Source organism: Lagenorhynchus albirostris, chromosome 5 (assembly GCF_949774975.1).
Source record: "Lagenorhynchus albirostris chromosome 5, mLagAlb1.1, whole genome shotgun sequence".
NCBI lineage: Eukaryota > Metazoa > Chordata > Mammalia > Artiodactyla > Delphinidae > Lagenorhynchus > Lagenorhynchus albirostris.
In genome coordinates, this window is record NC_083099.1 from 78,720,542 (window position 1) to 78,737,889 (window position 17,348).

The 17,348-nt window shown below is 34.6% G+C and overlaps 1 protein-coding gene and 1 long non-coding RNA gene across 2 annotated transcripts in view; one reads left to right on the top strand and one right to left on the bottom strand.

Annotated features, from left to right (window-relative positions):
* STXBP5L (syntaxin binding protein 5L) overlaps positions 1–17,348 on the bottom strand; it is a 368,748-nt gene that overhangs the window by 82,500 nt on the left and 268,900 nt on the right. The window contains exon 19 of the mRNA XM_060149320.1: positions 8,932–9,083. Within this exon, the coding sequence (XP_060005303.1) occupies positions 8,932–9,083 (152 nt within the window). The remainder of the gene's footprint in view (positions 1–8,931; positions 9,084–17,348) is intronic.
* Positions 8,698–10,794, top strand: LOC132520582 (uncharacterized). The gene is made up of 3 exons (XR_009540573.1): positions 8,698–8,882; positions 9,382–9,461; positions 10,422–10,794. It is a non-coding gene; the product is annotated as an uncharacterized LOC132520582 (long non-coding RNA).

A 17,348-nucleotide genomic window follows, 5' to 3' on the forward strand; every position in this document is an offset into this window, starting at 1 on the left:
CTTCCAGCCCTCTCCATATCAGCCCCTTCCCCATCCCCAGGCAACCACTGGTCTGCTTTCTGTCACTCTGCATTAGTTTTCAGTTCCTAGAATTTTATATAAATGGAATCATACAGTATCTGCCCTTTTTGTCTGGTTTCTCTAATTCAATGTAAGATTCATTATTTTGAGATTAATCCATGGTATAGCACATATCAATAGTGCATACATTTTTATTACTGCGTAGTAGACCAATGAACAAACATACGAGATTTGTTTATTCATTTAGTTTTTGATGGAGATTTTAGTTGTTTTAGTTTTTGATTACTAAAGGTATTTGAATTTTTGGCTGCTATGAATGTCTTTGTATGGATATATGCTTTCATTTATCTAGGGTAAATAACTAGATTAAAGTGGCTAGGTCATATTATAAGTGTATGTTTAAATCTTTAGAACCTGACAAATGGTTATACCATTGTACATTCCCACCAGTAGCGTGTAAGAGATTCTATTTTTTCTACATTCTTGCCAGTACTTGGTATGATCAGTCTTTTAAATTATAGTCATGATAATAGATGTATTATTATATCTCATTGTAGTTTTAATTTGATTTTCTTAATAATGAATGTTTTTGAGTATCTTTTCATATTCTTATTTTTATCACTATATTTTCATTTGTGAATTATTTATTCAAATTTTTGGCCTATATTTTTATTGGGTTGTTTGCTTATTATTGAGTTCTGAGAAATTAAAAAATGTTATTCTAGATACAAGTCCTTTATCAGATATATGCTTTGCAAATATTTTCTCCTAGTCCATGGCTTAACTTTTCACTCTCAAAACAGTGTCTTATAAAGAGCAGAAATTTTTACTTTTGAAAAAATCCAATTTATCCATACATTTGTTCTTTTATGGAGTATGTCATTGGTATATTACCTAAAACACTTTTGCCTAACCTAAGGTAACAAAATTTTTCTTCTTTCTTCCTAGATTTATGGTTTTAGGTTTTATATTAAAGCTTATGATCCACTGTAAGTTAACTGTTAAAAATATAGTACAAAGTATGGATCAAAGTTATTTTTTTTACAAAAGGATATTCAACTGTTTAAATATCATTTGTAGAAAAGATTATTCTTTCTCTGCTTAATTACCTTTGCATCTTTGTAAAAAAATCGGTTGTCCATATATGTGTAGATGTATTTCTGGAGTCTGTTGAGTTCCATTAACATATCTGTCTTTGGACCAATACCAACCTGACTCAATAACATACTAATTTTTTAAAAAGTCTTGAAATTAGGTAGTGTTGGTTCTCCAAGATTGTTCTTTTCAAAGCTGTTTTGACTACTATAAATCCTTTGCATTTCTATATGGACTTTAGAAATCAGTTTGTCAATTTCTATTAAAAAGTCTGCTGGATATTTATTGGGATTGTATTGAACTACAGATCAATTGGGAGAGAACTGATATCTTAATAATATTGAGACATGTAATTTTTCATTTTTTAAGGTCTTCTTTAACTTCTCTCAGAAATGTTTTCCAGTTTTCAACGCATGGGTCTTTCACATCTGTTGTTTAATTTATGGCTAAGTGTTGCAGGTTGACAGAAATAAAATTGATTTTTGTATACTGACCTTATATCCTGTACTTTGTTAAACTCACTTACTAGTTCTAGTAGCTCTTTTGTAGACTTCATTAGATTTTCTTCATAGATGATCATGTTGTCTATGAAAAAGGATGATTTAACTTCTTTTCCAGTCTGGATAACTTTTCTTTTTCTTGCCTGACTACACTGGCTAGAATCCCCAGTACAATGTTAATTAGAAGCAGATGTGAATTTCATATATATATATATATATTTTTTTTTTTTTTAGTCTGCCTGGTGGGAAAAAATAGGCACTATTCCCTTTGAGTGTTGGATACCATTTCCTTTAATCCTTTCAGATGGTTCTTTACCTGTCCCTGTGTAGCTACATCATAGGTATGTGTTGATCTGTTGGAGGAGGAAACTGTAGATATCTGGGATCCTCTCTTTAGGATCTGTAGCTGCTTTGGTGTCCCCAGTTTCTCATCTCCATCTTCTCAGCATAGGGAGTTGACTGGTTTCCTCTTGGGTTTCCCCTTCTCCCTTTGCTGCGTTCTAGAAACTCTCTCAGGGCAATAAAGAGGTATGGTTATAGGGTTCAATTGTTTCTTATCTGTCAGAAATTACTCTTCTTCATTGTCTGATGTCCCATGTCTTAAAAACCACAGCTTCATTTATTATGGCTGTTTCTGTTTGTTTGAGGCAGGATGTTAAATCTTGTCCCTGTTACTCTACCTTGGTCAGAAGTGTAAGTTCAAAGCTTTGTCTGATTCCTTCTTATCTTGTAAGGATTCACTTAAATGTTTCCTCCTCAGATAGGCCCTTCCCTAACAACACTCTCAAAAACAGGTCCAACTTTTCCACGTCTAATTTTTCTCTTTCATAGGATTGCTTTCTTTTTTCAACTGTAATTGTATATCTATGAATTTCTTTATATGTTTTCTCTTATAAATTGAGGGAAGAGACTATAATTATTTCATTCATCATTATATATCTACTGCCTAAAAAATGTTTTATACAGAGGATGCTTAATAAATATTTTTTAAATAAATGGACTTTTCCCATTCATTGTTTACCATAATTTTTGCTAGTTTTTGTTCCTTGAGGCATTCCTCTTATTTGTTTTACTCCTCCTCCATTCTTGACTTTCTCCATTTTTAAAAAAATAAATTTATTTTATTTATTTATTTTTGGCTGTGTTGGGTCTTTGTTGCTGCGCGTGGGCTTTCTCTAGTTGCAGCAAGTGGGGGCTACTCTTTGTTGCGGTGCACAGGCTTCTCATCACGGTGGCTTCTCGTTGTGGAGCATGGGCTCTAGGCTCGTGGGCTTCAGTTGTGGCATGTGGGCTCAGTAGTTGTGGCTCACGGATTTAGTTGCTCCATGGCATGTGGGATCTTCCCGGACCAGGGCTCGAACCTGTATCCCCTGCATTGGCAGGCAGATTCTTAACCACTGTGCCACCAGGGAAGCCCGCTCCATTCATTTTTGAAAATGTTTATTTGCCTCTCTTTGCTAGTTTTCTCTTATCTTCCCCTTTTCGTTCAATTTTTCTTTATGTTACTGATTTGTATTTCCAAGATCTGTTATGACTCCCCACATTCTGAACAAACTATGCAGTGAAAGAGAGAAAATGTCTGTAGATAGGACTGAAACTTTCCAAAGGATTTCCCAATGCATAACTAGAAATTGATGCATAAGCACCTTTTCTGACAATGTTCTACCTTAAGCATACCTTCCAAACCTCCTTTGGTGCAAATGGTATATTATCAAATTTTTTTTTTAAGTAAATACCTCTTCAACACTGGTAAGGTTGTTCTAATAATGTTCTTTCTCAACTACCTTTTAAGTTGTCAAGCAAGCATGTCCTTTTGTTTATGTACATTGTGAACTTTTCTCAAATGTGCACTTCTACTATGTAGTCAAATTATAGATATTACCAACAAACAAAAACCTTTAACCACAAAGCATTAACTAGCAGAATTTGTCATTATAACAAGTAGAAAGAGCACTAGGTGATGAGGCAGCTGACTGGATGTTAGCCCTAAATTCTTCCATAGATTTGTTGTATTCTGGAAAGGTTATTTAACGTGTGACGTGGTTTCATCTTCTATTATAATAATAATATCTAATATTTATAGAAGTGCAATTATAAACACTAATCTTGCAAAGTTCCAAAAGTCTCTAAGGGGAAAGTAGGGATTATGATTTTTACTTTATATATGAGAAAAAAGAAACTCAGAGCAGTTAAATGACTTGCTTAAGATTATAAATGTAATGAGTAGTCAATAAGAAGAAAAGGCAGAACTTGATATAAACCTTCTCATCCTATGTCTCTTGCTCTTTCCAAAGCATTTCTTTGCATCCACAAATCATAGTCCCATGGAAGACATAGAACATCTTTTATGGCCTTCTGAGGACTTGATTTTACTTCTGTCTTGACACTTTAATTCTTTGTTTAGAAGAAACTATGATTTCTTTTGCAAAATTCCAGTGAACCCAGAAGCCATGTCTACTCTCATTTATCAAATCTGAAAATTCTGCTGGCTATTCTTGTGAACAAAGAGTCTCCTGTCATGCTCTATCTCACTACCATCATCATTGACTTGCTGAGCTCATACTTGTGCTGGGTGTAGAGGATAATAACAATTTTAGATATGGTTTTCAGGTTTTTATCATGCATTTATAAAGGTAGAGCATATGCATAAAAATACAAATAAATCTAAGTACCAATTAAATGGTTCAGACACTACTGTGTAGAAGCCTGTACACCGTAGGCACTATAGACATTTAAATTAAGGAATTGGTGCAAAGGGCTCTAATGGCAGCAGGAAAGGTTTACTATAGGGAGTGAAATCTAAGGAAAGTTTCACTTATAAATAAATTATAAGTGTAGTAAGATACATACACTGGCTTAAGAGGAATGTTTTTATAGCAGTAGTAGAAAATTCATTTGAAGATGCAGATAAGAATTATATTTTAGAGTACCCTGAATGAAGGTTTAAAATCTTGGCTTTTTTATTCTGAAGGCAACATAAGATTATTGAAGTAATTAACTTTAATATCATGGTTGATATTGTAGAATTCAGATTAACTAAGAGCCTGCTTCTTATCCTCAGAATCCAACTTCTTTTTACTATAAAAGCATTATGTCTTTATTATAGAAATACCATAAAATACATTAAAAGAAATTTATAAAATCTACAGTCTCATGTTCCAGAAACTTTTTCTATCTGTACAGATGGATGCATTCTCACACACACACACACACACAGTAGGGGGATTCTACCTTGAGAAGGCTAAACTAGGATTCTGAAGTCTGAGTATGTATGTGTGTTAAACCACCTGGAAACTATTTTCAGGAAAGGTTGTGGCTGAAACCATTTAGGTGGTAGGGGATGGGTAACGAAGAATAGTATAGGGGAGAGGTCAGCAAATTTATGTGAGGGGCAAGACAGTAAATATTTAGGTCTCATGGGCCATATGGTTTCTTTTTTTTTTTTCGGGTGGGCAATTTTTTTTTTTTTAACATCTTTTCTTTTTTTTTTTTTGCTGTACACGGGCCTCTCACTGTTGTGGCCTCTCCCGTTGCGGAGCACAGGCTCCGGACACGCAGGCTCAGCGGCCATGGCTCACGGACCCAGCCGCTCTGCGGCATGTGGGATCTTCCCGGACCAGGGCACGAACCCGTGTCCCCTGCATCGGCAGGCAGACTCTCAACCATTGTGCCACCAGGGAAGCCCTTAACATCTTTATTAGAGTATAATTGCTTTACAATCGTGTGTCAGTTTCTGCTTTATAACAAAGTGAATCAGTTATACATATACATATGTCCCCATATCTCTTCCCTCTTGCATCTCCCTCCCTCCCACCCTCCCTATCCCACCCCTCTAGGTGGTCACAAAGCATCGAGCTGATCTCCCTGTGCTATGTAGTTGCTTCCCACTAGCTATCTATTTTACGTTTGGTAGTGTATATATGTCCATGCCACTCTCTCACTTTGTCCCAGCTTACCCTTTCCCTTCCCCGTATCCTCAAGTCCATTCTCTAGGGGCCATATGGTTTCTGTTGCAACTACTCAATTCTGCCATTGTAGTTTGGAAGCAGCCAGAAACAATATGTAAATGAATGAGTTTGGCTGTGTTCCAATACAACTTTTATGGAAATTTTAATTATGGAAACTAAAATTTCATATAATTTTCAGGTGTCAAGAAATGTTATAATACCTAATAAGTTTCTGTTCTGGTAACAGCAGAAGCCAACACAAATATGTGTTCTATCACAAGGCACCAGGAGTAGAGGCAGTGGGAAGCACTGAAAAAGGGGGTGCTCAGAGTAGAAAACTAAAGAATAGTTCTGAGCAAAAATAAGTCACCCTCTGCACCCCAGAAAAACTTTAAGGCTTTCACAGGTATTGACTTCTTTTAGCTAATGGAACACAAAATTTTAGGTTTTTATAAGTGATGTAATTCCATTAAGTATGTACAAGCTGGTGAGGTGAGGTCTAAAGAAATTTAGGATACAAGCAACAAACATGTATGTATCCATATATATATTTTATACAAATATGAGATTGTCTTATATGTATTAAGTTCTTTTTAAACATATTGACTAACATATTATATACATCTTCTCATGTCAATAAATATTCACCCATAATATCACTAGTATCATCTGCACCTCCAATCATACTCTCACTCCCCACTCTTTCTGCACCATTTAATAGATTATCTGACACACCACCTTCAGATTTGCATTTGCTACCATGGTAAATGTTAATATTAGTGACTTTTATTTGTGACCTTAATTCCCCAGTTTCACAATGTTTGTTTCCTAAATTCACTATAGAAATGTGTGTTTGTATATTCTATTTTAATGAAAAGCATCAGAAATGCTACCTCCAAGAAATCTAATTACATTAGAAAAAGCAAGAATTGTGGCCCTGGTTAAAATAATTTTATAAAATGGCCAAAGGCATAAGGTTTCCAAAATAAGCATTCAATTATTATTGATGCTAGAATATCAGGTTTATTATTTACAAGGACACCATGGCTCTTCCTCCTCAAAACAAAAGACAATGGCTCTTGGACTAATAGCACATGGTACACATGGTTTGAAATAAACACTGAAACAATGAATATGGGTAAATGGGTATATAACTATTTGAAATATTTATATAATTTTTATTAAAATTATCAGGTTGCATTTCCGTAACAAAACAAAAATTTGCATGCATGCTGAATGTGTTTTTAAAAACACATTACTAAGCACAGATATATGGATTTAACTCAAGCATTATGACTTAAAAAAAAGCTATTTGCCTAACCTTTATTGAACTTACTCTGGTAGGAAGTACGGATCCGTTTCGTTAAATCAGGATAAAAGTTAGACAGGCCACGCATGCAAAAGTTGTCTTTGGAACATGCCAGAACACCAGCATCAGCAGCAGGCAGAAGAAAGAGAGAAAAATAGTCTAAAGTGAAAGGAAGTGATATCATACCAGAATATAGAACAGCCAAGATGAAGAAATTGCAGCAAGTTTAGGTAATCAAATTAGAAAGGAGATATTAAAAAATTAAATCAATTAGAAAGTGAGGTGATAGATGAATGATGAGAATGCTGTAGTAATTTTATTTAATCAAATATCTTATAAAAATAAATGGCATATTTCTCTTTATGCTTTTTACATAGTAAACTTATTTAGCTTATAAGTAATATGTATGTTACCTCATAAATATAAAAATGGTTGTCTTTAATCTTCAGTATTAACAAGAAAGCTTAGGGATTTTAGTCTTTTTTTTTAATAACAGAGTACTCATTATATATACTAAATACAAGCAGAGTTTACAACTTCATCACAGTTTTTCCTAATTTTAAAGTCATTAAAATTCTGAGCTCTAATCATAATTTTTGAGGCTCAGTAAGTTTAAATTAAATAATAATTGTATCCCACTGTGTATATCCAGCAAGTAATTTAGATGTTGTCTTAGGATCCACAGCTTTTCTGATTGAATTAGTGTTTCAGCATGCAAACAGTGCCTACTATCCCCTAACATCTTTCTATCAATCAAGAGTCCATGAACTTTCAAAAGTCAACTTTCTCTTTCTCAATCGTGAGGGGCTCTCATGGTATATTCATGCACAATTTCTCTTACTCTGCCTTTCTTTCAAAAGCCAGTAGTGGTAGAAGCAGAACCTGTCTAATTTTACATTGCTAGCACTCATAAAATATTGCTAAAAGTTGAGATCCCTAACAAAAAACAAAGAAACTCCAGGTTCTGAAGGAGAACTTTTGTGCTCCTGAAAAGGGTCTAAATTAGCAATTTGGAAAGGGTATAGGTTTACAAAAGAAAGATTAACAAAGAAGGAGAATTTCAGTATATCAAGTAATTTTTCATTAGTTCAAAAGGAAACTTCATTTATTACCACATTCAGATGTTAAATTTGGCACATTTGCTATTTAGAAAATAACACCTACCATAATGTACTCTTTTTACTTTAAAATAGTCTTTACGTGGGTATATTTAGTAAAAGTGTCAATATTCAACTGATTATTTTAAAAAACAGTAGAAAATTTTAAAAACTGTATAAAATAACACATAATACTATAGATGCATTTCCACCTGCAAACCTTTTAGCTCAGCCAATATTTTACCAACTAAACTATGTCAGTGGACAGAAAATATACAAAATGTTGGCAATGTTTGCAAAGCCAGCTATTTGGATATGTACTGAAATTTTAGTACAACTTTGGATAATTTGGCATATCAAGGTTTGGCGTTATGCGTAGAAAGTATTTTGGCTTGTATTTTACTAACTTTGTATGTTTTTCTAATTTGTCAAGAAAAATATCATCTTTCATAGCATTTTAAGATGTTAATAATGTTTACTGCATTTGTGAAAATACCTCCAAGAAAGTCACCATCCAACAAGGAAAGGTGACAGCCAAAAAATGGAGTTACTTTAAAATATTAAAACTAGTGAATGACCTTAAGTTATATTTTTAAAGCTATCATATATTAGAAGAAAACTATCCCAGTTAACACAACCATTGCAAGCAGCTTTTTCAACTAGATAGCCTGATTTTAGCATTTTTATATTTAATACCTTCTTATCTTTTGTTATTTTTTAGGAATTCAACTTAAGAAACTTGAGATCCTTCCTAACGTTAACAACAAATTGAAGTTTAAACACCTCCTTTACCCTTTCAAAGATTCTTACTATGTTTCTGACCAATTTTACTTACGTGGTATTGTAAAGTATGTTGACTTTATATTGCTGTACATTTGAATAGCATCACAGAAGAAAGACAAGAAATCTAAAGGTAAGAAAACAGGTGAACTAATCAATTTCATAATGATCTAATCTCCTACCTGCAACGAACTGCTTGTTTTTTCGAGGAGACCGTGGTTGTCGTTGGTACAGGTCACTTGATCTATATAGGTCAATGGTCCCCATGCTTAACAGTACTGTCTTCTGTATAAAATCCACCACAGCCAACCCACTGCAGTTCCCAAATGCAACTCTGAGAGAAAAAAAAATGCAACTAGAATGTATTACACCAACCATTATTATTTTTATCTCTGAATTTAAAAATAAATAAGATTATTGGAAAGTAATGCTTTAGGGTTGGGTAAGTCAGGCAGTGACTGGTGAAAGTCAGGAAGGATATGGTGCCTTTACATAGGATACGTTAACCTTATATAATAGCCATGACCACTGCAAAAAATAGGAATGACCTGCAATCATATTTTGTCATATATTTTATCATGTAAGTAGTGATTACTCAACTTGCTCTTTAACTTGATTTTATGTTTTTACAGATGAATCATATAAAATCTTTTTGCTATGAAGGGGGGAACAGATCAAGAAATGTCATACTTCAATAGCTACAGCTGCTTAGGTATGCAATTAGGTGACTTTTTTCAAAAATAATAATTATTAGGTTCGAAATTAATTCTCTTCTTAAACAGAGTGTATACTTAACACAAGATTTTACATAAAGATTAACTACATATATCAAAGATTTTGACACCATAGTAGGTATGAACAGAGATCTAACTCATTCACAAAAATTTAAAAATTTCTCAATCTTTTGTTCTTTATTTTGTCCCATTTACTAAAATACAAAGGCCATTTGATTAATTTCTTAACTAAGTCTCCTGAAAAATTAAAATGGATCTCCTAAGCAGGCATTTTGGTCACCTTAACAACTGGCATACACTAAACTCTCTTTTTGCTCCATTTACAACATGCCCTTTAGCTGAACAATTGTAAATCTGCTTTTTGTTTCCTAAAGTAAATATAAAATAGTTAGTTGTATAAAAGTTGTTTTGCTCATTTTATGTAATTCCACGTTGTTTTTATTACTTAGATTGAATATGACTGACAAATCATCCACTTACTCTAAATCTAGTTATTTCTATTCCACCATATTGCCTTCCTCACGAAAAGTGAAAAGTTTTGCTACCATACTATACTAGATGTTTTGCTATTTTACATAAAGTTCTACATCTTCCAGGAAGACAGACTCTGGAAAATTGGAAAAAACATTGTTATAAAAGTCAGAAGATCCTATCTCATCATTTATAGGTTATGCGATTGAGAAAAATTAATGAATCTTGTGAGGCCTTAGCTTCTTTACTTTGTAATGAGAATTATAACGCTAGATTTATCTAGTTCACAGAGCTTTTATTAGCATCAAGTCACAACTGTTATTAAAGTAGTTTGAAAAATTTCCACACAAAAGTAGAACTGATCTTAATATTATTATAAGTGCAATATTATACATACTATATATTGTAGCAAATTAATATCTCTAAACTTTTAATGTTAAAAAGTAGTTAATTACTTCTGCTTACAGGTATGAGAGAGTTCCCAAATGCAGTACTGAGAAGAGAAAAAAAGGCAACTAGAATGTATGACACCAACAAAAATATTTTTCTTTTTGAATTAAAAATAAGAATACTGGGGACTTCCCTGGTGGTGCGGTGCTTAAGAATCCACATGCCAATGTAGGGGACACGGGTTCGATCCCTGGTCCGGGAAGACCCCATGTGCCGGGGAGCAACTAAGCCTGTGAGCCACAACTACTGAAGCCCATGTGCCTAAAGCCCGTGCTCCGCAACAAACTCCACCGCAATGAGAAGCCTGTGCACCACAATGAAAAGTAGCCCCCACTTGATGCAACTGAGAAAGCCTGCATGCAGCAACAAAGACTCAACGCAGCCATAAATAAACAAGTAAGTAAGTAAGTAAGAATCCTGGAAAGTTATACCTTAGGATTGGGGAGGTTAGGCAATTGTTGTTGAAAAGTCAACATGGATACTGGATTTAATCTCCTACCTTAACTAGGAAGCTGAACAAAATATATTAAACGGCAGTCTTCACATATTGGTCAACAGGCAACATAGAATAAGATGAGAGAAGGATAACAATCGAAGTAAACTTTAGTTTAAACTAAGTGTTCTAGCTTACTGAATGGAGAGATTTCCCAGGAAACTGAAACTCAAGGAGAGATCAGAAGTCTCACCAAACCAAGGAGACAGAAATCAGAGTCTAATGTGGCAAAAACAGAATTTATGAGGCAAAATACTAGAGAGAAGAGAGCTGCATAGATAGAATACACCAGAGATTTATAGAACGGTTCTCTTGAAATTTTGTCTGGGTACTGATCTGTGCATCCATGTGAATAAACTACCCCAGGCTTGGGAACAAACCACCAAAAGGATAAAGCAGAACAATTCACAAAGCTCATACAAGGCTGAGAATATTTCATGTCACTACCAGCCAAACTGCTGAGATCTCCAACTACATGGGAAAACAGATATAGGGGTGTCACTTCAGTAGTGGGAACAAATTAGCCATAAACTAAAGGCTTTTCTAGACCCACCCTAAAAAAGCTTAAAAACTGATTCTAAGTAACATAACTTCCTTCCAGATAACTATCTATTGAAAAGAATCCAACAAAATATCACCATAAATGTAAAATTCACAATGTTAACTATATGAAAAGTAGTAGGTATCAAGAAAAAGATGGATAACCAGAGGAAAAAAGTGAATCACCAGAAACATACCTAGAAATAAAAGAGATGATAAAATTAGCAGAAAAGGATATTAAAAATGCTTTGGAAAATATATTCCAGATATTCAAGAAGGCTGAGGAAAACATGAATGTGATAAAGTGAGAATTAGAAGATATTAAAAAGACTCAAATTTTGAGAGGTAATTTAATCATTTCAGATATATTTTTATCTGAATATTAGACATCATAGCAGAGAAGAATAGTGAACTTGAATAAAAAGCAATAGAAAATTTCCAAAAAGAAACATGAGAGAGAAGAAAACCCCAAAGCATCACTGACCCCTGGGACAAAATTGAGCAGTCTAGAATAAATGTAATTGGAGCCTCAGAAAGGAAGATCAGCAGAAAACATATTTACAGCAATGAAGCCAAAATAGCAAAATGATAGCCAAACTTGGTAACAGTAAACCTAAAGATCCAAGAAACTCAAAGGATACTAAGCAGAATAAACAAAGAAAAATACATCATCACACTGTTGAAAACTAGTGATGAAGAAAAAATGTTAAAAGCAGCCAGAGAGAAAATATATATTTCCTACACAGAGGCAAAGATAAGAATGATGAAATCTACTCATTGGAAACTACACAGTCCAAAATGACATGACATCTTGAAAGCAACAAATGATTATAATGGGTCAAAATAAAATTCTATACTCAGCACATATCTTTCAAATGGTGAAATACAGATTTTTACTCATGAATAAAAATCTGAGGGAATTCATCACTAGGAGACATGTACTATAAGAAATAATAAAGGAAGAGATTGGTTCAAAATGGCAAAGTAGAAGGACATGCTCTCACTCCCTCTTTCGAGGACACTGGAATCACAACTAACTGCTGAACAATCATCGACAGAAGGACACTGGAACTCACCAAAAAAGATACCCCACATGCAAAGACAAAGGACAAGCTGCAATGAGATGATAGGAGGGGTGCTATCACAATAAAATCAAACCCCATAACTGCTGGGTGGGTGATTCACAAACTGGAGAATACTTATACCACAGAAGTCCACCCACTGGAGTGAAGGCTCTGAGCCCCATGTCAGGCTTCCCAACCTGGGGGTCTGGCAATGGGAGGAGGAATTCCTAGAGAATCAGACCGTGAAGGCTAGTGGGATTTGATGGCAGGACTGGGGGAAACAGAGACTCCACTCTTGGAGGGCACACACAAAGTAGTATGCACATCGGGACCCAGAGGAAGGAGCAGTGACCCCCATAGGAGACTGAACCAGACCTACCTGCTAGTGTTGGAGGGTCTCCTGCAGAGGAGGGGGGCAGCTGTGGTTCACCAGGGGACAAGGACACTGGCAGCAGAAGTTCTGGGAAGTACTCCTTGGCGTGAGACCTCCCAGAGACTGCCATTAGCCCCACCAAACAGGGCTCCAGTGTTGGGTCACCTCAGGCCAAACAAGCAACAGGGAGGGAACCCAGCCCCACCCATCAGCAGACAAGTGGATTAAAGTTTTACTGAGCTCTGCTCACCAGAGCAACAGTCAGCTCTACCCACTACCAGTCCCTCCCATCAGGAAACTTCTACAAGCCTCTTAGATAGCCTCATCCACCAGAGGGCAGACAGCAGAAGCAAGAAGAACTACAGTCCTGCAGCCTGTGGAATAAAAACCACATTCACAGAAAGATAAGATGAAAAGGCAGACAGCTATGTACCAGATGAAGGAACAAGATAAAACCCCAGAAAAACTAAATGAAGTGGAGATAGGCAACCTTGCAGAAAAAGAATTCAGAATAATGATAGCAAAGATGATCCAGGACCTCGTAAAAAGAACAGAGGCAAAGATCCAGAAGATGCAAGAAATGTTTAATAAAGACCTAGAAGAATTAAAGAAGAAACAGATTAACAATACAATAGCTGAAATGAAAAATACACTAGAAGGAATCAATAGCAGAATAATGGAGGCAGAAGAACTGATAAGTGACCTGGAATACAGAACGGTGGAATTCGCAGCTGTAGAAAAGAATAAAGAAAAAAGAATGAAAAGAAATGAAGACAGCCTAAGAGACCTCTGGGACAGCATCAAACGCAACAACATTCGCATTATAGGGGTCTCAGAAGAAGAAGAGAGAGAGAAAGGACCCGAGAAAATATTTGAGGAGATTATAGTCGAAAACTTCCCTAACATGGGAAAGGAAATTGCCACCCAAATCCAGCAAGTGCAGAGAGTCCCATACAGGACAAACCCAAGGAGAAACATGCCGAGACACATAGTAATCAAATTGGCAAAAATTACACAAAGAAAAATTACTGAAAGCAGCAAAGGAAAAATGACAAATAACATACAAGGGAACTCCCATAAGGTTAACAGCAGATTTCTCTGCAGAAACTCTACAAGCCAGAAGGGAGTGCCATGATATACTTAAAGTGATGAAAGGGAAGAACGTACAACCAAGATTACTCTACCCAGCAAGGATCTCATTCAGATTCGATGGAGAAATCAAAAATTTTACAGACAAGCAAAAGCTAAGAGAATTCAGCACCACCAAACCAGCTCTACAACAAATGCTAAAGGAACTTCTCTAAGTGGGAAACACAGGAGAAGAAACGGACCTACAAAAATAAACCCAAGATATTTTTTGATCCACCTCCTAGAGTAATGGAAATAAAAATAAACAAATGGGACCTAATGAAACTTAAAAGCTTTTGCACAGCAAAGGAAACCATAAATAAGACGAAAAGACAACCCTCAGAATGGGAGAAAATATTTGCAAACGAAGCAACTGACAAGGGATTAATCTGCAAAATATATAAACAGCTCATGCAGCTCAATATTAAAAAAACAAAACACCCAATCCAAAAATGGGCAGAATACCTAAATAGACATTTCTCCAAAGAAGACATACAGATGGCCAAGAAGCACATGAAAAGCTGCTCAACATCACTAATCATTAGAGAATCAAATCAAAACTACAATGAGGTATCACCTCACGCCAGTTAGAATGGGCATCATCAGAAAATCTACAAACAACAAATGCTGGAGAGGGTGTGGAGAAAAAGGAACCCTCTTGCACTGTTGGTGGGAATGTAAATTGATACAGCCACTATGGAGAACAGTATAGGGGTTCCTTAGAGAACTAAAAATAGAATTACCATATGACCCAGCAATCCCACTACTGGGCATATATATACCCAGAGGAAACCATAATTCAAAAAAACACATGCATCCCAATGTTCACTGCAGCACTATTTACAATAGCCAGATCATGGAAGCAACCTAAATACCCATGGACAGACAAATGGATAAAGACGATGTGGTACATATATACAATGGAATATACTCAGCCATAAAAAGGAACAAAATTGGGTCATTTGTAGAGACGTGGATACATCTAGAGACTGTTATACAGAGTGAAGTAAGTCAGAAAGAGAAAAACAAATATCGTATATTAGCACAAATATGTGGAACCTAGAAAATGGTACAGATGAACTGGTTTGCAGAGCAGAAATTGAGACACAGATGTAGAGAACAAAACATATAGACACCAAGGGGGGAAAGTGACGGGGGGTGGTGGTGGTGGTGTGCTGAAGTGGGAGATTGAGATTGACATGTATACGCTGATGTGTATAAAATGGATGACTAATAAGAACCTGCAATATAAACAAACAAAACAACTAATACTAAACTTTCTTTGGGTTATTTGTATGGAAATATGTTAATATAAATGTTTCAGACATCACATGAAATTTCTAAAAATCTTATATGTTCTGGTATAATGTTATATGTCATAATTCTAGTTATTACTTTAAAAAGTATCTCAGAAATAACTAAATTTCCTTGTCAATTGCATTATTATGAACTTTCATCAAATCTTTAACCGTGGTCATTTTTAAGTCTTTTGTCATTTACAGACCGTTCTGGGTGTATTCTGATGCTTTTGAAAGTATGTTCCTGTAAAAGGGTTTCATCTTCAAGGAATTCATGGAAAAGACTCTGACAAGTACAGGTTTCTGGTAACTGACTATACTGCTGAACTGAATGAATAAGCATTTTCAGAACTCTAATGGAAAACTGATGAACTCATAAAAGTGCTAGCAAAAGATCAAGATAAAAAAAATTAATTACACGGGACTGAGTGAACTGATGAGGATGTTTATAATTTTTGTGACTTTCTGTTTGAATAAAAAAATATGTATATATATACACACACACACACACATACATATGTACTATTTGCTCAACTCCTAAATATACACTTTTCACATTTTAATGTTCTTAAAAAAAAGGATGACTAATAATAAACATTAAAATTTTAAAAAGCATTTCCAATATAAAATAGAGCAAAAAAGGGAATGAAATGTTGCCATTTGCAGCAGCATGAGTGGACTCAGATGGCATTATGCTAAGTGAAATAAGTCAGACAGAGAAAGACAAATACTGTGTGTTATCACTTATATGTGGAATCGAAAAAAAATACAACAAACTAGTGAATATAACAAAAAAGAAGCAGACTCAACAGATAAAGAGAACAAACTAGTGGTTACCAGTGGGGAGAGAAGGGGAGGGGTCTGGGAGTAGGAAGTATAAACTATTGGGTGTAAGATAGGCTCCAGGATGTATTGTACAACATGGGGAATGCAGCCAATATTTTGTAATAACTATAAATGGAAAGTAACCTTTAAACATTGTATATAAAAACTAGAGCAACTGTACTGTAGGAACACAATATGCCTTCTAATCCCTTGTATATAAAATAGCTACCCTATTCTCCATAGCATTATCTTATTCTAGAATTTTTTGGCCTGTCAGTATTAACTTATCTTTAAATAAAATAGCTGAAGTATTAAAAAGAAATAATAAAGGAAGTCCTTTAGGCAGAAGAAAAATGATTCCAGATTAAAATATGGATCTACACTAAGTAATGAAGAACACCATAAGTGGTTAAATATGTGGATTAATATTAAAGACTCATTTCTTAAAAAAATCATTGATCACTTAAAATGCAAATAACAATGTATTGTGGGATTTATAACATGATAGAAATAAAATATATGGCAACAGTAGTACTAAGAACAGGAAGAGAGAACGGGAAGAGAGATAGAAGTATACTGTTAAAGGATTCTTATATGTGAAGTGGTATAATGCTGTTTATTTATTTGACGTTAAAGATATATATATAATATACATAATAAACCAAAGAGCAAAATGTAAATTAAAAAAAAAGTTTTTTAATTAAAATTTAAAACAAATACTTAGGACAATAGGACATAAAATAGAATCATTAAAAGGTACCATAAAAAAAACAAATGCGAGAACAAATGGGACAAATAGAAAATAGAAAAATCTTTTCATTCAAGGCAACAATAGGGATAATCACATTAAAGTCAATAAATTGTCTAAACACTCCAATTAAGGGCAGAGATTGCCTGAGTGGAAAAAAAAATTCAGATCCAATATATGTTGCCTATGACAAATACAGTTTAAAAATAAAAGAATGGAAAATGTATACCATGAAAACACTAATTAAATGAAGGCTGAAGTGGCTGTATTAATGGATCATTAATATAGACAAAGTATATTTCAGAACAAGAAAAATTTTGAGAGATAAATAGGGAGAATGATTATGAAGTCAATTCATCAAGAAGATATAGCAACCTTTTATGTGGATTCATCTGGTAACAGACCTTCAAAATACATGGAGAAATACTGAGAGTTAGAAGGAAAAACAGACAAATCTACAATTAAGGCTGAGGTT